The sequence below is a fragment of the Acomys russatus genome, chromosome 17, assembly GCF_903995435.1.
Source record: "Acomys russatus chromosome 17, mAcoRus1.1, whole genome shotgun sequence".
Classification (NCBI taxonomy): domain Eukaryota; kingdom Metazoa; phylum Chordata; class Mammalia; order Rodentia; family Muridae; genus Acomys; species Acomys russatus.
In genome coordinates, this window is record NC_067153.1 from 25,252,058 (window position 1) to 25,275,414 (window position 23,357).

At 41.7% G+C, this 23,357-nt stretch overlaps 1 protein-coding gene across 1 annotated transcript in view; it reads right to left on the minus strand.

The window, feature by feature from the left end:
• Window positions 1-1,214: 1,214 nt before the first annotated feature.
• The window catches only part of Fam91a1 (family with sequence similarity 91 member A1), a 36,717-nt gene continuing 14,574 nt past the window's right edge, over window positions 1,215-23,357 (minus strand). Inside the window, exons 9-24 of the mRNA XM_051159633.1 lie at window positions 22,487-22,593; window positions 22,367-22,405; window positions 21,863-21,975; window positions 21,350-21,465; window positions 20,022-20,134; window positions 19,659-19,745; window positions 18,446-18,578; window positions 15,273-15,421; window positions 13,999-14,133; window positions 13,715-13,828; window positions 8,906-8,978; window positions 8,008-8,157; window positions 4,936-5,040; window positions 4,367-4,490; window positions 3,278-3,347; window positions 1,215-1,491 (exon numbers count right to left, since the gene is read on the minus strand). Coding sequence (XP_051015590.1) covers window positions 1,306-1,491; window positions 3,278-3,347; window positions 4,367-4,490; window positions 4,936-5,040; window positions 8,008-8,157; window positions 8,906-8,978; window positions 13,715-13,828; window positions 13,999-14,133; window positions 15,273-15,421; window positions 18,446-18,578; window positions 19,659-19,745; window positions 20,022-20,134; window positions 21,350-21,465; window positions 21,863-21,975; window positions 22,367-22,405; window positions 22,487-22,593 — 1,814 coding nt within the window. The 3' untranslated portion in view covers window positions 1,215-1,305. The remainder of the gene's footprint in view (window positions 1,492-3,277; window positions 3,348-4,366; window positions 4,491-4,935; window positions 5,041-8,007; window positions 8,158-8,905; window positions 8,979-13,714; window positions 13,829-13,998; window positions 14,134-15,272; window positions 15,422-18,445; window positions 18,579-19,658; window positions 19,746-20,021; window positions 20,135-21,349; window positions 21,466-21,862; window positions 21,976-22,366; window positions 22,406-22,486; window positions 22,594-23,357) is intronic.

Consider the following 23,357-nt stretch of genomic DNA (forward strand, 5'->3'; position numbering starts at 1 on the left):
TTAAATGCATGGCCATTTTAACAGTTTCAAGAAAGGCATATACTTCCAGGAGTTTGTTAAATGCACAAATACCAGTTGTATAAATAACAAAAGCCATCAGCAAAGCTGTTAGGCTCAAACATTCTCAAACGGTCTAATGCTTTGAGTGTTTCAGGTGTGTTGTCTGACCAGTCAGTTCTGTTAGTTCCACACTAGCAAGCTATCTCCCTCTAAGGGAGCTCAACTCACTAACACTGTGCAAACCCCCGAGGGCTGAGAAGTCTAAGTGTGACTCCAAAGAGCCTGACATCTGAGATACAAGAACCAATGTCTAAAGAAGCACAGGAAGGAGGGCAGCGCTTCCCCACTGTTCCCCCACGCAGGTGTGTGCAGGTTTCAGGCCCAGATGCAGTATCTGAAGGACCGAAGGAGCCGAGTCCAAAGATACAGCCCTGACGCTGCTACTGTGCAATTCCAACTTCAATCACAGTCCTTGGTTTGAAATCATCAGTTAATTGCCCTAACAGTTCATTGGTAAAGCTACAAGACAAAATGAGACATGCAACAGCCTCAACTACAAGTGGAAAATAAAATATATTTTTCCATAAAGACTCTATGAAAATATAAAGCCCAAAGTGAGTGACAACAGAAGTCCACATACAAACATCATTTAAAAATAGAATGTTTTCCAAAGCTTTTCATGAGATGTCAATGAATAATCAGTTAAGACCTTATAAATCAAGGTTAGGTTTACATAACTATGCTGATTGACATCCCGTCCATCATGTTCACTTGGCATACATAATTCACACACGTCCACAGGAACCCCTAATGCCCTGGTACATACCTCTTCCTGCTGGATGCTTGCCACTTTCTAGCGTGACTACCTCAAGAACCAAGAAGCCTTTTGGAGGAAGAGTCCATCTCCTCCTGTGATCCCCTCAGCGTAGGTAACAAAATATAAAATTAAAAGAGGTTTATGTCTGAGAAACTAACATAGAAAACTACCAATGCAATATTTATAGTGACTGCTTATAAACGTTGACAGTCATCTACAGTCTATAAAGTATATCCTTAGTTTTATAATAGAAATGCAGATTGTCTCAAGGTAAAAGTACAATGCTGGCTGCTGAAAAGCACTTTGCTGCAGTAAGATGTGCAACAACAAGCCTCTGGCTGCAGAAAACACGAGCACGCTCCCAGGCTCTCCTCCCAGGGACACACCAACTGCACTGTGGTAGCAGGGTACCGTCGGTGGCTGACACTGTAAAGCCAACTTAAGAAAGAAAAAGGCAGAAACTGTGAGCAGTGAATGCTGTAATCAAATTATTGCAAATGGAGATTAGCAGTGAGAAGGGAGGAAGGCGAACGTCCACTCCACTCTGATAAGATGCCATCTTTAAACATTAAGTTTTTGGCAGGAAGTGGAACTCCCATATCAGCGCAGGATGACTGGGAAAGCACACTTGAAAAGCTGGGCTCCGTGTGAAGATCCAGAGTTGAAGCACCTTCCTAAAAAACCAAGAAACAAGAGAACTATTTCACATTTACTTTTAGTGAAGAAACAACTGATGAAATGTATATGGGCCTGATTACCTGAAAACTCTTCATAACATGTAAGGCACTATGGAAGGCAGAGAGGAACAGGCACAAAAATGGCAGGTACATGTAATAAGTGCTTTGAAAACAATCAGAAACGGTCTATGAGATCGTGATGGGATAAAAGACTACTTGTCAGCAGCCAGACCTGCTCATTCACCTAATGGGAGAATGCCGCAACAAATCCTGTCACCACGCTACCCAGCTGCACAAGGCATGATTCCCAGCTTCCCAGATGAACATACTCAGACCCACATTCCCAAACACCCACATGTCTGCCCATGGCCCTAACGCATCTTCCCTACACTAGACACTTGCCATGCCGGGTCCCCCCTCTTCCCCAGCCTTCCCCATCCAGCGCTGGCTGACGAGAAGTATGAGAATCAGTCTTGACTTTTCTAACTACACCCTCATTATTTCTTTCATTTAATTCATCAAGTTCTACACATCTATCTTCAGAACATGGCTCCAACAGTACAGCACTCACCATAGCAAGGCTAGTGGACTGCAGAGTAGAGTACAGGCCTGAGAATTTCAAAACCCCACCACCTGTCTACTGATCCTCACATCACACTTTTTATATTGTTATGACTTACTGGCATGATAGCACATGTGCAATCAACAACACTTCCCTAGGTGTACACGTGCATTCCAGCTGTCCTTCTGTGAAAAGTGCTGAGTCACAGCATGGCTTCCTCAGACCATTAGCAGGGCATCTGGCTGACCTGCCTATAGACAACGTCTCTCTAACACTAACACACAGTTTAAAGCACTCCATCAGAAGCAATCTCCCCCCTCCAGCAGCCCTCAGCCATGTCTCTTGGCATTTGGTACCTATATAAGTTCCTCCGTACACTCAAGAAGGCCCTGCCCTCCGCAGCCTCACCTGTTGTCACTTCTTTTTTCTTATGATGCTTCTACCATCTTGGTTGCCTTTTGTTCCTGTGGGCCCAGTGCTTTGCTTTCCTGACACTAATGCACCCCCTGTCTACCTGCAATAATCTCTGTTCTATAGGCTTCAGCTTATATATTAATCTTTTAAGTCAGGGTTTCCTTCAGACACCATCAAAGCATGGCTCCCTCAAAGCACTTGTTGAAATCTTTTTACAAACACTACTGTTTGATCAGAGTCTCACTCACATAGCTCATGCTCCACTAGTGTCTTCCATGTCAGTTTCCTTGACACTTGGTAAGGGTCTGTAATAGGGAAGACTCAAGTACTGAATGAATGAATTAATTAAGTAAGTAAGTAAGTAAGTAAATAAATGAATAAAAAAAGCCCTCTAAAATACTGACTTCATAATGTTGAGTCAGATATCCTGAACAGACATATTCTCAAAGTTTACTTTATCTACAAAGTCTAGAACATTCCTTCTCTCCATACCACTGACCTTTACTTCCACAACATCCCTCCAGCAATGAAGCAAGCAGCACTGTGGGTAGCACTAGCCTGGCCTCAGCACTAGCATGTAGGACAGACAATACGCAACATATGGTCAAGCCTCTTCTGCTGAATGAACCCTGGTACAGAACGCAGGGCCAGGCCTTGTCTAGGAAGACCTGACCAGTGAAGTGTCCAAGTCAGTTAACACCTAGAATCACGCAATTACATACTGAGGAGACTCAAAATCAAACAAGAAGACTATCACACATTATAAAGCTATACACAAACACCATTTGCACTATTTGGGATTCTTACCTGGAACGAGTGAACAAAATTAAGAACTTGTAGAGAGAGTTTCCTACTGGAATGTAAGAGGCTTTGAAGGCTGAAAAGAAAAAAGGGAGAGAACACAAAAATTTTAACCAAATATAATGGTAAAAAAGTGAACTACTACAATTTAAATTTTATCAATTTAAATAATTTATGTATGAGTGTACAATCTAATATTGCCCAGAATCCTTAAAGCAACTACAATGCTTTGTATCAATAAAATTTGTACCTCTTTTTAGAAACAGGGACTAATAGTATATAAAAAGGAGGCCATTTTGAAATGCCAAACTTTAAATCTAAATTAAAATATAAGTTTCTGTGGTGGTAGAATAAGAATGGCCTCCATAAGCTCATATATTTGAGTGCTTGGGCACCAGGGAGTGGCATTATTTGAAAGAATTAGGAGGCGTGGCCTTGTTAGAGGAACTGTGTCACTGGCTTTGAGGTTTCAAAAGCCTATTCCAGGTCCAGGAGCTCTCCCCTTCTTCCCCCCACCCCCTCTTTCTATTCACCCAACCCCCTGCCCATGGATCAGGATGTGGCTCCCACTTGTTTTTCCAGCACTATGGCACCACCATACTCCCTGCCATGATGATAATGGACTAAGCCTCTGAAACTGTAAGCAAGCTCCCAATTAAATGCTTTCTTTTATAAGAGCTGCCTTGGTCATGGTATCTCTTCACAGCAAGAGAGGGAGGGTGGGACCCGGAGGAGAGGAGGGAGGGGCTACAATCAGGATGTAAAGTGAATAAATAAATTTTTTAAAATATTATTTAAAAAACCCAATCAGGTTCGTATTTATATAAGCATACCCATTTCCTCATATTCTCATCATGTTTGGTGAGATGCAAACTTACAAAATCTTAAACCCCAAATGTTTCCTTTTGAGTAACTTCTAATCTACTGAAATTAATTTCACACCTGCACACACATAATCTTAAGTATGAAATCTTTATTTCTTTATGCAGTCAACCAATATATAGGGCACATGTGTTCACATGTGAATTAACAAAGAACCAAACTAGAGCAACATTAGTAACAGCTTAACGTTGAGATGAGGACCAGAAGCCTTACCTCTCTTTACTGCACAGGCCATGTGTAGCTATTTTCTGACAAACTCTCCGGTTTAATTCAGAACTGAACAAAGGAATTCCAAAACACAGCTCAAGAGGAACCCAATCTGCTTCTGCTGTGGTCCCTACAAAGGACACAGAGAGCTTGAAAACCGCATGTTTGCATGCTCTGTGTGAGCACGAAGATCTTCCAAACTAAAGTTCTTAGAGCCTCCTACCCCCTCACCCACGAGCGAGCCCAACAAGGAGTGGGCTGAAACAGAAGAGTGTGCCTTCTGATATGCTCATAAGCCTGGGGAAAAGATACATAGCTTCTCATTAAATGTTCCATTTGCTCAAAAATGGTATAACAAGACATCTGCAAGATGATAAAACAAATCTAATATTTATCATACAAATAATGAAACTGAAATCATTATTCTCAGACTATACAGTATTTGAATTATTCTAAACACACAAACAGGTTTCCAAGACGAATCACATTAACACAAAACTCCACTGTAGACAACAAGACAACAAGCAAATAGCTTAACAGAAAAGTTAAGACCCAGGAAGGGAGTTACATCTTACCAGAGTTTTGTTTTGTTGCTGAGTCTGCAGTTGCTTCCTCAATGACCATTTCAAATGACTCTGTACTCCCATTTACATCTGAACCAGAAGCCAAATCAGGCTCGCCTGATAATTGTAGATATAAGACACTATGAGGACTCTAGTACTCAGCAGAAATCATCAATTACATCTTAGTACAAAGAAGACTTCAGGGAACAATAATAATCAAAGAAAAAGAAAAACAATCATCAAACAATAAAAAGAAAAATAAAATTTAAAGAAAATGAAAGATCTGCTATGGGCAGTCCAGGTACAACAGCTTTCCGTAGTCAGCCACACAATCTATAGAGAGCTGTGGCCAACGTTAATGTACAGCACAGATATATCACTTTCTCTTTCTCCCTTCTCATCAAATAATTTTTAAAATGGGAAACAGATTAAAAAAAAAAAAAAAGAACCATCTTTGGCTTAAGCAGTAGACATTTGACAAACATCTAGAGACAAGTTTGTGACTATGAAGAAGATTAGACTGACACCCAGCAATACCACTGACACTCAGCAATGCTAAATATCTAACCATCTGTATAAATTTTTCTCAAGGTAAAAATTAACCATGACCAAAACAATACAAACTCATGAAGCAGAACACAAGTTTAGACTGCACTGCCATCATTCCAAAGTCATCCCATGGGTGTGCAATTATGCAGTCTGGGTACTCTTCAGAGTTCTCTCCTGAACCCTTCCATCTCTCATCAGCATGAGCTAGCCACCTTCTGTGCTCATCTATCAACAACTCTCTTTTGGCTAAAACGAGCCACAGTTTTGTTTTCTAATTCTCTTTGCCAATAAAATGAGTGAATGAATGAATAATCAATGAATGAATGAATCAGCAATCACCTTTTGACTAATTTCTAATTTTTTAAATTTTATTTTTTATTGTTTTTCTTTTTTATATTTATACATTTATATTATTACACACACATATATATACAATAAACTGCCTACAGCAAGAACCACCACGAAACAATCAGGAATTATATAAATGTTACCATCATAGTGTTTTAGCTATTTGTATTTGGCAGCTTTGAGGAAAACATCTTTCCTATCTTGGTGCATCTAAAATTCTGAATGTAAATCAATATCCATCATCTCATCTTTATCAACTTAAAACATTTATCTAGACCTAAGAGCCCCTAAACAACTAAGCTTAATTATAAAACTAAACTCTGTGGTCTTCAACCCCATCAGAGACTTGAGAAGGAATAAATATTTATAATTTTAGGACTATATAATGTTTGTGAGAAATCATATGTTTTCAGAACAAAAGAACTAGACACTGACACTGGATCAGACCTGAAAGGATGCATTCCTCTCAGCATGCTGGATGCTGACAACCTGCATCCTTCATGTTCCAGCCCCAAGTGCTTCAGTTGCTGTTCCTCATCAGAACAGGACAGCTTTGAAGAAAGCTTCCGATTCCAATTGGTCCAGTATTTCAGACTGTCCCACACAGGACTTCTATTAAGCCTGGAATTTCTCAACATTTAGAAACTGGACCACAAATGCTATTCCTAGCTTGTTTAACCATTTCCTCAATTATATCTGGGCCCCTACAAAGGTAGTATTTAATCTCAAATCAGCCGGAAGAAACCTTAAGAGATCAACACCCTATTTCCTTAAGGAGGGGTTGCATAGGTTTTTGGGTAACTTCTCACTTTTCACATCTCAGCTCAAACTGTTCCTTCTTTAAGGTGCATGCCCAAAGGCCCCTGTGTTAAGAAGCCTCCTGCTCCCATGTATACTCCAGGCAGTCCACTGTCCCTCTCATTCTCCTGTCTCCCATGTATATACCCTAGAGAGTCCACTGGCCCTCTCATTCTCCTGTCTCCCATGTATACCCCAGGCAGTCCACTGTCCCCTCTTATCCTCCTGTCTCCCATGTATACCCCAGGCAGTCCACTGTCCCCTCTTATCCTCCTGTCTCCCATGTATACCCCAGGCAGTCCACTGTCCCCTCTTATCCTCCTGTCTCCCATGTATACCCCAGGCAGTCCACTGTCCCCTCTCATCCTTTTAACTACACAGTTCAGACAGATTCGTTTACCTTCCCTACTGAAGTTTCACTCTTAGGAATAAAATTGGACTTAAAAAATTAAATGTTTCCAGGACTTGAAACAGTTATTTGCTATTTAAACATTTGTGGGGGGAAAATGACTTAAAGAAATGAATTTTGAGTACATCCAAAACTCAAAGTGAGCCAACCTAGCCTACCAGGTAACCACTAACCACATTTCTCAGGATTTCAAATTGAAAGGGCCATGGAGTGCAGTCAGCCACACTCTGAGAATTGGTAAAATAGAGCTGGCATCACCACAAGCAAAGCTATACACACAGCACCATGTGAGAGTAGAGCAATCACTACACAAGAGCTTATCTGACTGTTGACATGCCAGACATGCCACAGAAGAAGGAAGGCCACAGGGGAAATGGCTGCAGCACGTGCTTTAAGGCATCGAGATGCAAACTAAGTTGAGAATTAAAAACAAGAAGGGCTGGAGAGATAGTACGTGAACCTCGGCATATACTCACAAGAAAATGCCGACTATTACACTTGGGCTCCAGTCCCAGCACCTACACAGAGACTCACAGTTGCCTCTAACTCCAACTCCACAGGAACCACCACCTCTTCTGGCCTCCCTAGGCACCCAGCTATGGTACACATATACAAGCACACAAAATAAAAAAAATAACTTGTTTTTAAAAAGAAAGAAGAAGGTGGGAAAGAGATGAATACAAGAGTCATTTTCAAAGTCTAACTCATGCATCTATAAACTGCTAAGTCTAGTTTGGAAATTTTTACAAAGTGGTGTGGGTTTTGAAATCACACTCCTAAAGCTAACTCGATTCAAAGCCTGTGAAGATAGATGCAATGCTAAGAGGCTGAGCGAACAGCAGTTCTGTATTCAACCCAAGGTCATGTTCTTCTCCCTTCATGAGAACTATGAAGTAATTCAACACGCCCACAAAGGTTGGCCATGGTTTACACACAGAGACCATGCTCAACTCAATCACAGTACCCAATCAAGCACTAACCTCTCTCATCAGAAGCGTCACTGAGTTTTCTACTGGCAAGTTGGCTAGATGCATTCAACATGGTGACATAGCCGCAGAAATGCTGCAGGTCCACTTTGCTCCTCAGAATCTGTAATGCTTTATGAACACCCATACTGGTCCGGGTAAACTCTAGAAACACACGGATGACACCACATCAAGGAAGTCTTGTCACGTAACACAACACCAAAAACTAATGTATACTTTACTATTTTTGAACTAGTTTTACACATTACATAAGACCAATTCCAATAAAGAAACAGAAGAAGATAGTTGGGTTTTTTTTTTTTTTAAATGAATAACCCACACAAGTTCCCATTAATCAGTTGAGATTTTGTAAAACTTAAGATTCTGACATAAGTGCATGGCATCTTCAGGAGAACAAACATTTGTCCTTAGAATTTAGAAAGCACTGAAGGATTAGAGAACAAAGCCCTCTCACTCACACATGCACACATGCACACATGCAGAAGCAAGTATACACATCACAGACCTTGCCTTGAGTACTCTGAAAAGGAAACGTATCAAGCTTTCTAAGCACAAATGGTCCCTGATGGCTTGTCTTCTCTCTCAATCTTCAAATAAACCAGCAACGAAGGGAATCTACTGAATAGCTACATACAGAAAATCTTCCATCTAGAATAATACCCACTTCCTCTCTTCATCGCTATGCAAACCAGCATTCTTTCAAAGGTTCTAACTGGTTGTCTACAGTTCACTTGCAGAAAATCACACAACTGAAAACTACCTCTGCCAACTCTTTTGACAGCAAAGTAGAAAAAACAGAATTTTAAAAATTTAAGAACTTATCTCCTGTCATTTCCTGCCAATTACTGACTGGAAGAATGATAAAGTCAAATGGATAGAATTCAAAATGTACCTCCTTGTAGCTCTGCTTCATCAAATGGGAACGGTATATGGACAGTTTCTCCTACCCCATGCAAACCATGTCCCTACAAACAGAAAGAAATGCAAGTGGAAAGGTGTATGAGAAAGCAACATTTCCAGGAACTGAAAACAGTATATGAAGTGGTACCATATCCTACAATGATACTCCATCAAAATGGAGTATCATTTGACTTTTTCTTTTTTCAGCAAAGAGTGACAATCTTGTGTGTTTATTAACTCCTTGAACAATATTTTTCAAATTGAATATATGAAAAGAAAAAAAAAAGGCTGACTAATTAATAGGCAAACCAGACAGACTTGAGCAAAGTGAGGACTGAGTACGTATGCTCGCAGCTCAGGCATAGTTCTGAGTGAAATAAGGAAGGACAAAGAATCTAGCTGGGAGACAAAACTCAAACTCTTACAAGGAAAGAGAATGCTTTCAAAGGTGCTTGCTAATACTTACATATACCAGAAACAACCAAGATGCCTCACAACAGAGGAGTAGTTACTAATTATAGTATACATTTTTCAGTTTAGCAGCAAAAAAGAAAGAGGAACTAACTCTCTATGATCTCAAATAAACTAACCAAAAGGCACAGGGAAAATCAAACTTGCATTTGCAGAAAGGCTACAGCTAAAATGGATCATCTTATTAGAAAGACAAAGATTGGCAACTGGGTAGAAAGGATTAAAAGGAAAGTAACTTTTCCTCTGTACATTTTCTAACAGTTTCATCTCTGAACCGTGTGAATGTACTATTAACTTAAAACACTTAGAGCTCATTTTCTCTATTGGGATATTGTTTGTGTCCCATATTGACACCCCCCCCCCCACCTCTAGAATCAGGAATGAGTTACTTCTTTTTGAGTTGTTAGCTAATGGAGTCCCAAAGACCCCCTTAAACATATCAGGCTACTGCCAAAGCTTTTGGCTATCCCCCAGAAACTGACAGTGAGACCCTTCTGCTGAAGTCACCATTTACTTGAGTCACAGAACATTGAGAAGACAAGCAGGTACAGACCTAGAAGCTTCAGCTCCATCGGCTGGCTACTTTTCACAGTGTTGGAAAGTGCTGTGCACCAAAAAGAACAGTAATCACTAATCCTTATCCAGAGGTAAATCCTGTGAGCTACAGTACCAACCAGCCGGACAAGATATGCCCACTGGCACAATAGTGTCACAATGTTATGGGAGTAACCAAGCATTTTCTGACTGGATTTAAGGCCTGCTTCATGAAACAGAACCTATACCTGGCACTGTTGGCATGGCCAAGAGGGCCAGGAAGCTTGCAGACCCTAGGAGAGAACTACTGCTCTACTACATGACCTCATGCGATACCCACAGACAGGTCAGTGCATCTCCCAATCCTCATTGAGAACCTTCTTCTTACAGTAGGTGTCAATGAACATGGAGACGCTCAGCTGGCCAATGTAAGAAACTAAGAGACTCTGGACTGCTCAGTCCTAACTGGGACATACATATTACACTCCTCACCTCAAGGCTCAGGGATCTATGTGAAAAGGGGTTCAGTAAGAGATAGGGATGGTAAATGACTTCAAGAAAACAGTGTTTTCCTGATGTTAAGGGCAGTTGCACTTATGAAGGAAGTAAAGTGGGTATGAAGTCCCACCCCTAGCTGAAGAGCTATTGGCATTTAATAGCTGCTAAGAGAGAGAGTTTTCTCTAATGCTGGGACACCTAGTATCCTGACCATTCTCCAGAGCAGGCTCCATACCTGAGAGCAGCTGGGAAACACAAGCTGGACTTAATGGACTTGAGAAAAAGGACAGCAAGAGAAAGAAAAAGGAGAAAGAGAATGATTATGAAGTTGGGTGAGTAGGGAGGTCAGGTGGATCTATGAGGAGTTAGGGGAGCAGATGAATATATTAAAAAATATATGAGATTCTCAAAGAATAAAAATATTATTTAAAAAACGACAATCCCTCATATTATAAATTATTCACCTATCACATTCAGTTAATCTTCATTTAAGTGTTTGTTTCAGAATTTGTCTTTAGTTCCCAATACAGTTTGAGTTTACAGTGGCGCTAGAATAATAAACATAATTCAATTTTATGTTCACAAATGTCATATGTGTATTGTCATAATACAAAATTTAAGTAAATATTGAGAAATAAACATCTTTTTTTTAACCTTTAAAGGAAACCTATTACTCAAACTCAAGAAATACTGATGTAGCTGGGTGTGAGGTTGTGTTAGCCAGTTTTGATTATCAAGTTGACACAACCTAAAGTCACCCAGGAAGAGGAAAACTCACGGGAAGGACTGCCTCCACCAGACTGGGCATTATCTTGATTGCTGACTGATTGGGCAGGCCAGGCCACTGTGGGCTGAGCACAGACAGTAAGCAATCCCATACTCAGTATCCGACTGTGACTCCTGCTCCAGTCTCGCCCTGATTTTCCTCAATGATAGACTGTGACCAGAAGTGTACGCCAAATAAACCCTTGCCTCCCCTAAGGTGCTTTTGGTCAGTTGTTTCATCCCAGGAACAGAAAAGCGAGTTAGAACAGATGCACATCCCAGCATTTGGGGTTTTTTTTTTTTCCTTGGTTTTTCGAGACAGGGTTTCTCTGTGTAGCCTTGGCCATCCTGGACTCACTTTGTAGACCAGGCTGGCCTCGAACTCACAGCGATCCGCCTGCCTCTCCCAAGTGCTGGGATTAAAGGTGTGCGCCACCACGCCCGGCCCATCCCAGCATTTGGGAGGCACAGAAAGGAGGCTCTCGTGAAGCTCAAGAACAGCCTGGGGGAGACCCTGCCTCAAAGATGACACACAAAGGAAGAGAGTGAGGAGATGGGGAGGGGGAGGGGGAAAGTCTACAGAGAGGAAGGGGGATAGAGCCAATACGTCCAAGATATCACACTCAATATGCAATCACACTAAGTACAAAACCATACTCTTAAGGAAGTTTATAATGTATTTCTGACAGATGTCTCTTTTATTCCATAGATATTTATGATTTAATCCAAAACTAACAGTTGTAAATAAAATTAGGACTTTATTAAAAATCTTAATTGTGGTATTTTTCAAATTCTAACAAGGGAAATTTTTCCAAAAAGGAGGCGTTTTTCTAGCAAGAGCACAACTTGTGAACAAATGAGTCATAGCAGCTGTCATGCTGATTTACCTCCTGTGAGGGTTTTTATCTGCAGCCTGACAGGATCCAGGAGACAAACTTCTGAGCACATCAGTGATGAATCATACAGGTTAGGTTAGCTGAGGTGGGAAGGCTCATCTTAACTACAGTTAGCCACATCCCATGGAAACAAGAGCCCACGCCTGCTTCCTGACTACATGCAATGAGATCAGCAGCCTCCTGCTCCATACCTCCCCCTCTGTGACGGACTTCCCTTCAAGCTGTGAGCCCGAAAAAACAGAACTCTTCCGTGAACTACTGTGTTGCAGCAAAGAGGAAAGTGACTAGTACACTATCCTTTCCCATTCATATTTTAGGATACCAGAACAATGACAACAACAAAATGCCTATTATTTGTTCTGACTCACTGGACTTTATGTGTACAATGGGCCTCAGCCATCATCCTCACTTCATAGGGAAGGAAACAGGCACTCAAAGCAGTGAGTGGTCAGCTTACAGCAGTAACAAGAGGACACAGTGCCCATAACTCCCTCACCACATCACCACCACAGACGACATCTTCACTGCCTGCCCCTGTGTCAGGTACAATGCAAAGCTCCTTATGCTAACGATCCATCTCAGGCAATGTTTTCAATAACCTGAGAAAGACAGGGGTTTCTATTATCTCCAACTGACAGCTAGAGACACGGAGACTCAAAGCGTGTCTCTACCTTGTCCATCAGTAGTGGAACTAAGATGTGACTTTGGACAGTCTGACTTGAATCCATGTCCAGCACATCCCATGTTTGTCACCTCCCATCACTATCCCTACCATACATTTTCCCTGTCTAACTTCATTCTCTCAAGAATTCAACTCCCAACTAACTATCTATGTGTTGAGGCTGACACTTCAGTCACTTCTCTCCTGTGGTCTCTCATTTGAACTTCAGAATTGCCTCTCTACCACCTGACCCCAACAAGGGCCACATATATAAAATGTGCAGAATAAGCTGCGCAAATGTAGAGACAGTAAAGTTATCTAGGTTTAGGAAGAATGGGCAGTGGGAAAAAAAAAAAAAACCAGATAATTAAACAGTGTAAGGTTCACTTCTGAGGGGATAGAAATATCCTAAAGCTGGTTATGTTGACAGTTACACAAATCTGTAAACAAATTAAAAATCACTGAATTAGCCGGGCGTGGTGGCGCACGCCTTTAATCCCAGCACTCGGGAGGCAGAGGCAGGCAGATCGCTGTGAGTTCGAGGACAGCCTGGTCTACAAAGTGCGTCCAGGATGGCCAAGGCTACACAGAGAAACCCTGTCTCGAAAAACAAAAAACAAAAAACAAAAAACAAAAAAACAAAACAAACAAAAACAAAAAACAACAACAAAAAAAACCCCACTGAATTGTACAACTTAAACTGCTTAATTATACATGTAAATTACAGATCAATAAAGCTATTTTTAAAAACAACAACAAAATGTTGCACAGTTAACAGTGTGGCTTCAATTAAAATGTGGGTTCAAATTCAGTCCACTTGAACCTACTACTCCCACAAAAAAGGTCCTGCAGACTCGAGTCCTTAAAACTCAACTTTGAAGTAAAAGGCATTTGACTGCAATTCAGTTGCATTCAGACAATATGATTTAAGTGATAAAAATCCTGTTTAATTTGTTCCAAAAGAGACAAAACATACCTGAATTAGCACTGCAGAATGTGTTAAAGCATCATTCAGCATTGTGAGCACGTTTGATGTAGGAACTACCCCAGGATCGTGGCCCCAAGAGGTTATAAGTAACCGATCATAACCCTGTTGGAAAGATGAATAACATATGAAATGGCACTTTGAGAGAAGGGAAAAATTAAGAAAGTGACCTCATACTGCATAGCAATTTCTATTTCCCCAAAACAGTTCAGGGTCTGTGCCCTGGTTCTGTCCCTAACAGAACAGAACGAGCACAGGGAGAGCCTCACACATACCTGGAATATATCTGGCAGTTTCCGAAGTCTTGTACCTTTGGACAGTAAGAGAGATGGTGGTCCTTGCCCAGTGACATGGTAGATATACAATTTAAACCAGACAGAACTGACTTCTGGGATAGCTGGTCCAATATGCTATAACCATGAAATAGGTAAGATAAACTATAATATTAATCTAAAGAGTAAAATTTCACAAATGATCAACATAAACTTCTAAGTAGTGAATGCTTCATACATACTTTAGTTGTTGTTATCTTTATAAAGGTAAATGCTAACTACCCCAGTAAAATAGTTTTATCTTCACAGTAGGATTAAGAAGACACACTGTTAAGACAGTGGACTTTGGGGTGGACTGCCGAGGTCTGAGTCTAGGCCTCAGCCCTTCAGCCATATCATATCACCTTAACGAAGTCTCTTAAACCCAAGAAAGTATGTATGCACCACATGTAAATGCTATAAGGTTTCTTAAAAGGCTGGAAATAGTGCCTGGGTAATAAGCTCCACATACAATGGCGGTCATGATCATCAATCACATGTTATTTTTCAATAGACGATGTCTCCTCCATCCATTTTCCCATTTGTGCAGACAGTTCATAGACTGTACTGTGAAAATATACTGAGTAAAGCTGGAGGGGGTATAAAAAATTATAAAAAAGGTTGGCTATACAGCAAATCTAGGATCATTCCTGTTAACACAAAACCAAAATTCTGGCACAGGGATGAGTGATCTGAGGCAACTAGAGCACACAGGTAGCAAAAACAAATTTGGTACCAAAATCCCTTCCTCCCTTCTCTATCACCAAGCCCCACACATCCAGAATCCAGGCAGGATGGACCACTGTCCAGGAGCATAACCTCAACTCTCTGAAAATAGTACAAGTACATCTTCCTTGCTGAGTATATAGGCACGTGTCTGATTTATTCTTCAAAAGCCAAAGGAAGTAGTCATTTTGGTAAATTTTATGGTTAACTATGAAGTTCTAGCTTGCAAAGTCCATCTTAGCATTACAACTCTACCTTTCTAAAATATCTGATATTTTCCTAATTAAATTTATCCAAACTTTCCTTCTGGAACATTCAAAATGTTCTCTTAAAATACATCACATGAATACATCTTTAATCTAACGTGTCACAAGACACTTAATGATATACAAGCTAAACATACCAGTCACACCTTTCAATTTGAATGTGACACCATCTTACAAGAGAGAACAGACTTATTTTCTTAATGAAATGACCACATTCCCATCTGGATCCTCCAAGTGAGTCATTACCTGAGGGGTACAGCTGCTGATGGGCCGAATTTCATTGGTAAGAGGTGCCATTGAAACAAGCAGTGTGTAGTTTTTGTTTAGAACTCTGCTGCAAGTTGCCGGATCCAAACCAAGAAGGCTTTCACAGCGCAAGAGATCCAGGGGAAAGCCTAAGTTACCATCAAGCAACAGGACATAACAAGTCAACCACGTGAAACAAAGATGCTGAAGATGAACTGTTGATCACTGCCTTAAGACTTATTATTTTTCCTTAATTGAAAATAGATTCCTTTTCACACAATATTACTCCTACTCCTCCCATTTCCTCCCTACCTCCTTTCCCATCTGGGATCCACTCCCTTTTTGTCTTTCATCAGAAAAGAACAGGCTTCTAAGGGATAATAACAAAATATGACAAAATAAAATATAATAAAACAAAAGCTATCACTTCAAATTGAACAAGACAAAAAGAAAAGAGCACAAGAAAGCAGAGACCCACTCATCTGCGTAGTCAGCAAGCCCATAAAAACACTAAACTGGAAGCACATTGTAAGCGCAGAGCCCCCGGTGCAGACCTGCGTAGGCTCTGTGCATGCTATATTGAGACTTATTTTTTAAAGATACAACAACTACTAAGGAGTACCAAAGACATCAAGACATCTCTAAGATGTCAAGTTTTGGGTTTAGAAAGAAAGCTGTCTTCTAGTGAAGCAGTGCTTCTTCAGACTCTCTGTAGGGAAGCATGCTTGCTCATTCCATCCCTATGCCAAGCCACTCTGCAATGTCTTCTGACACTGAAGTGTCGAGGAAAGCTCTGTGCTCCCCTAGACTGTCACCTCTAAAGTAGTGGTTTTCAACCTATTGGCTGCAACCCTTTTGGGGGTTGAATGACCCTTTCACAGTGGTTGCCTAAGAGCAACCAAACCACCAATACTTATATTACAACTTCTAACAATAGCAAAAAGATATTTATGCTGTACAGTGAGAAACTGTACAAAGGACTCTAATGAGAAAATACAATAAAAATTTCATCCTTCCACCCCATGGGAAAGAGCCAACCCCTGACACTATTAATGATACTCTGCTATGCTTGCAGTCAGGAACCTAGCAGAGCTGTCCTCTGAGAGGGTCCACAAAGCAGCAGAATGAAACAGATGCTGAGACTCAATGCCAAACATTGGGCGATGCTTAGGGAGTCTTATGGAAAAGGGGGGGCGAAGGGAGGAGAAAAATATCTAGAGGTGACAGGAGCTCCATAGGAAAACCAACAGAGCCAACTAACAAGGGCCCAGAGGAGTTTGCTGAGACTGAAGCTCCAACCAAGGACCATGCATGGACGGGACCTAGGCCCCCTACACAGATGTGGCAGATGGGCAGCTCAGGCTTCATGTGGGTCACCTAGTAAGAGGAGCAGGGGCTGTCTCTGACAAGGACTTCGGTCCCAGCTTTTTGATCAACCCCCCGCCCCGGTGGGGCTGCCTTGCTAGGCCATAGTGGAAAGGACTAGTTCAGTCCTGATGAGACTTGATGAGCTGGGGTGGCTGGGATGGGGGGCGCCCCTTTTTCTGAGGAAGAGGGGAGGGAGGAGAAGAACTGGGAGAAGAGGAGGGATGGATGGGGCTATGTCCAGGACATAAAGTGAATAAAAATAAATAAATATAAAAACAAAAAAACTTCAGTCTTAGCATTCAGGAAAAACTTTGCTGGAAAAAATTGTGGAGCATGGAGCATGACTGCAACAGAGGAGTGAATATACAGGGCAGAAACAACCAGGTGAGAAGAGATAGGATGCAGAACAGCAGGCCAGAGAATGTCTACTGTAAGGTGTCAGTCAGTGTGAACTTTGGGAGCCTGGAATCAACAAAGAATCCTACCTTACAGTTTGATTAACAAGCATCTTGTTCTGACTGATCAGATGAGAGGCAACTCAGCTAGTCACTTATGGGGCAAAGAAAGAGAACCCGGAGGATCTGTTTCAGCCTTGTCAGACATAAACAGGGCACAACACAGAAATCTCATGTAAGTTGGGTAGAAAGAGGATGGTCCTTAACATTGGCCATTTTCTAAAACACGAATGGATGAGGGGCTTCCTAACCTTAGGCAAATGGCAGTGCTATCAATGTCAACTATAAAATACACTTAGAGTAGGGACCTATAAAATCTATAGAGTTCATAGCGAATGGAGCACTTTCTAAGATCTTTACAATCATGACTGCTCATCTATAAATGTAGATTAGTTTCCAAACCTTTCCAAAATACTAGGATACCAAATTACAAATAGTGGATCTTATGTCTAATTTGTACTGATCACAATGGAAAGATGTCTTTTTCCTTAATTGAAAACAGATTTTTCTTTCATACCATGTATTCTGTTTAGTTTGCATTCCTCAATTCCCTACCCACCCAAAACTACATCATTTCTTTTTCCCTCTCATTTGTATGCAAACAAGCATCTTATAATAGTAATAAAATATAATCAAAACAAACTGGAATAGGATGAAACAAATTAAAAAAATCAAAAGCACAAGAAAAAATATAGACACAGTGAAACACATGCTCACACATACATAAAAGCCATAAAAATGTAACATCAGAAACCATAATATACACACAAAAGACCAATAAGAGAAACACATACATACATAATTACATACATAAAAATAATGTCCAGACATAGGATTATAAGGTGAGGAACCTCCAAAAATTCTGAGTTCCTTTTGTGTTTGCCATCTAGTAAAATGTAAAGTCCAACAGCTTTTTTTTTTTTTTTTTTTTGTTTTTCGAGACAGGGTTTCTGTGTAGCCTTGGCTGTCCTGGACTCACTTTGTAGACCAGGCTGGCCTCGAACTCACAGCGATCCACTTGCCTCTGCCTCCTATGTGCTGGGATTAAAGGCATGCACCACCACTGCCTGGCCCAACAGCTTCTTAATAAACACTCCTATAACCTATTTACAAGTCCTAAGCAGATTAAAATATAACAGACATTAGTAGTACAGGAGAAGAGAGGAAGGACGTAGAAGGAGGTTAGAAACAGCTGACAAGGGCATTCAGAGGCGGGCGATAGCTACAGATACCAGCTGCTAGCTACTAAATGTCTGCAAACATGTGCTGAGGAAATGAGGAGGGTGGCTGGCTAAAGCATCAGAGGGACGGTTATGCTTGTGACTTCACAATCAAGTATATTTTTCATACCATAATTGGGCTGGTCTGGCTGAGAAGTCTGAGCAACCAGATCTCTATTATGACGCAAAAAGAGAATCGTGTTCCTCAGAGTAAGCGCATGATCGAAGTACCTCTGTGCTTCTCCTTCACCAGTGCTCTGAACCTAAACCAAGAGAAAATACATTTAAAAACAACAAACAAAACAAAAACACACCACTTTCCAATCCCTGCACCTTACCTGGGTAGCACAGTAGAGCTGATGGTGATGGTGGTGTGTGTATGTGTGTGTGTCTAAGCTGGTCCAGAGTGCATGAGAGAGCTGTCTCTGTTACTTGTCTGCTCTGTGATGACATGGACAAGGGAGAGGTGACACCCGCTGCAGGCAAGAGAGCTGGCCCCAGGTCAAAAGAGCAGGGAAGTTGGTTTTGCCCCTCACCTGAGGTAGCACTTGAAAGAGCAAGCCCTGGATCTCACTTGGGCAGCACAGGAGAGCTGGCCCTGGATGTGGGGGATGTGGGTAAACCAGCCAGAGGGTGTGAGCATGGGAGAGCCAGGCCTGCCTCTTGTCTGATGTGCAGTGGGTCTGAGAGAGAGAGACAGAGATCCCCCTTCTCCTTCCTTTTGCCCTAACAAGGCAGAACTGGATCCTATGGAGTCTTGAGAGCAGCAGAGTTGGCCCTGCTCCTTACCTGCTGCAGCACGAGAGAGAGCAGGTCCTGCACCTCACCTGGGCAGCAATATAAACTGACCGTGCCGGCGGGAGCACAGATAAGCCAGCCCCAAGGGTGTGAGCATGGAAAAGCTGGCTCCACAACTTGTCTGCCATGCAGCAGGATGGGCACAGGAGTCACACCCTCCCCAACCCTAACCCCTTGCCACCACAGCAGGCAGGAGAGCTGGCCTCGAGGTCATGAGAGCAAGAGAGCTGGTCCTGCTCATCACCTGCTGCAGCAACCAGGAGAGCAGACCCTGAATCTCACCTGAGCACCACAGTAGATGGTGAGAGATGGAGAGGAGGAAGGCATTCCTCCCTCATCCATGCCACCTGTGCTCATGCCCTCAGGGCTGGCTCACCTAAACCCCAAATCTGCTAATTCAATGTGCAGATGTCCAAACAGCCCCACAGGATAAGATGGGGTACAGCAGAGACAGGAGGGAGAAGGCACATTCCACAGACCCAGTGCCATGAGCAGAGCGGCGTGCAGTAGGAAAGGCTGCAGACAGGCCACCATGGGGCACTGACCTTCTCTAGTTCTGTAAGGAAGCTGTCCAGAGACTCATCTGAGAGTTTGCCCACTTCAAACATGGTGACTGCATGGCTTTTCAAGTTCTACAAAAAGAAGCACAATATTAAAGCTCTGGTTTCCCTTTTTCGCTAATAGCATTTAGTATGATGTATAATATATTTACAACTGGTTCCTCCAACTACAACAGCAATCCTCACTCAATCCCAACAGTGGAAACTCACACTGTTCGGAGGAATGTAAAACACAGGTGGCTGCTTTCAGGACTAGTTCTAAACCTAAAGACATTATAAAGCACTGAATGATTTTATATCTCATCTTTATTCTAAACATCATTATATTTAAACAAGCATTTGACTTACTGGTGAAAGATTTCCCATCATTAAGAATGCAGTAAGAGTGGAGTCAAATAAGAACGCAATACGCTTTGTATAACCAGTGGACAGACTCAAGCTGCTTATACTGGCTGTGTCAGCTGAAAAAAAAAAAAAATTAGAACATGCAATCCAGTCAATGAAAGCCTTATTTGCTTATCTTCTGAAATAAGTTTTGTTTTTGTTTTTGTTTTTTGTTTTTGCTTCAGCTTTATCTGTTAGCCAAACAAACTTAACTGATATAAGCAATATTGTCTTAAGACATTCAACTTTTTAGCATCAGGGCCTCACTGCCTGGTCTTGAATTCCAGTCTTTCTGCATCTCCAGTACTAAGATTACAGGTATGTAATGAGGGGAACATTTTTGTTTTTTACTTTAAAAGACATTTAAATTTGTGGTGATGTGCTAGTTAGTTGTCAACTTGATACAAGCCAGGATCACTGGGGAAGAAGAGGGAACCTTAAGTGAGAAAATGTCTCTGGAAGACTGGCCTGAAGCCAAGTCTATGGGGTACCTTCTTGATTAATGGTTGGTGTAGGAGGACCCAACTCACTGCGGCAGGTACTACTCCTGAACAGATGGTCCTGGGAAGTACAAGAAATGCAGCTGAACATTAAGGCCAGGGAATAAACCAGTAAACAGCATTCTTTAGTGGCCGTTACTTGAATTCCTGCCTGTAGATTCCTGCTTGGTTTCCACCCAGGCTTCCTTTCATAATGGCCTGTAAACTGTAAGCCCTCACACTCACGCACTTCCTCCTCAAGTCGCTTTTGGTCACGGTGTTTTATCAGAGCAAAAGAAAAGCAAACTAGCACAGTTAATTTCCTTGAAAACCAGAAGTAAAAGTTCTTGATGGTCATCAGATTAATAAACACTACCAACAGGCATTTGCGCCTCAAGGTGTCCCAGGTTCCTATTCTCCCAATTTTAAACCTTGGACATCTCCTTTAGGGCTTAGCCTGGACTTTCTCCTGGGCAAATTGGCCTTTCCTCAATGGCCAGTGAACTCACATATACCCTGGCCATACCCTCTCCCTGAAGGTTGATTTGTTTGTTTGTACAGCCCCAAACACAACTGCTCATGTTTTTTGGGCTATACTCCTTCTCTTCTCTCTCAACTTAATTTCTAGAAGGCAAGTGTCATATTCTTATTTTATGCCTTCAAGGCCTTGCACAGTGTTCACAATATTGGTAAGGACTCAGACGGCAGACTAAATAAGAAGCCTTAAGCAGAGCTATAAAGGAGGTTAGGGCTGTGTCTGCACAGACGGCAGACTAACAGACAGACTCGAAGTTAAACTGAGTTGCTGCTAACCTGGATCTTCTTGACTATTTGTGTCAGTGTCAGTAGCCGAAGAAGCTTCTTGCACAGGACTCCTACTTTCCCCGCCATCCCATGATAAGAGCATCTTTTGAGGGTCTAAAGTGCTCCTATTAATGAAGAATACATTCATTTTTTAAAATCACATAGATGATCTCACATGAACATAAGCTACAATCCACCAGAACATGGGCCAATGCAGTGTGAGACTGAGATGAGTTCTCAGATTGCTCTGGCCACACACAGAGAACACTAGGACTAAACTCAGGCACAGCTTCAGGGAATCTGAGTTCTTCCACCTTCTACATTTTATAAAGAATGTTCTGTACTTTTCCTCAACAAAGCCTTCTTGGTTTCCATCAGATTATACAGAAGATCCATCACACCGAGATGATCGAGACACTAGTGTACAGGATTCACCTCAACTGGCAGAGTGAATAAAGAAACTCTCTGCATATAAAAATTTTTTTCAAAAGGAAACTGTGTCATACTGGATAAAGGAATTACTTTAATCTGTTCACAGATGGAACATTCTTCCATGATGAATGAAGTTGATCCAAGTTTATTACTTGTCCCTTCTTATGGGCAAAGCCCAATCGGCAATACATTGAAACAGCATTCTGAAAGGAATGTAAGGAAAATTAGCATTAAGATAGACATCAGATTATTTGTAGAGAAAAATATGCTGTATAAGACTAAGCCTCTGGTGCTGTGTGTGTCCATATCGTACCTACAGGACAGTCTGGACAGGACTGCCATCCCTGCAGCCTCTTCTAATGAGGCTAGAGCTGCAGCTTGAGCCGGATACTGACCAGGCTGCTTCCTGCTGCCCACATTAATGCGAGCACCTGGTGGAACACAGACTCAGGGCTTCTCATCTGCTCCTTCTCTCTGTGTAACCACCTTTACCATGCAGCCAGTAAGGATCAGTAATAATGTATCAAGATAAAAATCAACTAGCAAAATCCACCCAGCACTCGTGTTACAAATAGAAGGTGAAAAATATCATACCTTCACCAGCGATAAGTCTATCTCAAGGACATTGGCAAGCTAGAAAACAAAACCGAGAATTACCATTCCACTCTCAGAATTATCAGTACATCCTTTCAAAAATGTTTTTGCTACACTTACCTCTGCGACATTAGTGTGTTCATCTATTGACACAAATATCTTATAGAGTAGGGTTTCAAAATAATCACCTTGTACCCGATTCATTACAAAACCTTCCAGAGGAGGAACTGAAATCAACAAAACAGATAGACCTTTCTCAGCACTAAGGTTTTCATAAAACAACAAAGTATAACTCAAAACGCCTATGTAAAGAGAGGAATCCGAGACTGAGCACAGCTTTACGCTGTATTTCATCCACTCCACAGCAACCTTGCAAACATTCCCACAGTCAAGGCCATGCACATCATCTACACAGAGCTGCTAAAGGTTCACACAGAGTTACTGAGGCAAAGGGAGTATTAGACAGCACAGACTTGGTGAAAACACATGAGAGCAGAGCTGAGCCTCGGAAGCTTTGTGATCTATGTCCTTCTGATGCCTACCCGCCACAAAGTGAGTGGCAGAAGACTGCTCCAAAGAGTTAACATACTCCTTGGGAACAAGTGGATGAAAATTTTGGCTAGCTGCCGTTCCTCCCCACCCTCACCCTGAGAAGAAATGAGTTTGCAGAGTCACTAACAAATGCTCCCCCTCAGTGACCAGAGGTCAAGACTTCTTTAGCACACCAGGCAGCCAACCATGACAGAATGTCCACTCACACTCAAGCTATCTCTCTCTCTTGTCCAAATACTTTAGTCTGATTTACAGCAAGCTCTGTCTAGTAAACAGTAAAGGAGTATGCTTTTGCTCTCATCCTTCCACGTGCACATTTAAAATATCCTGGGGAGGGACTGGCAAAAGGGCTCACTGGGTGAAGGCACTTGATGCCAAGCCTAACAAGCTATGTTTAATGGCCCACATGGCAGAAGAATTTGACTCCTGAAAACGTGCT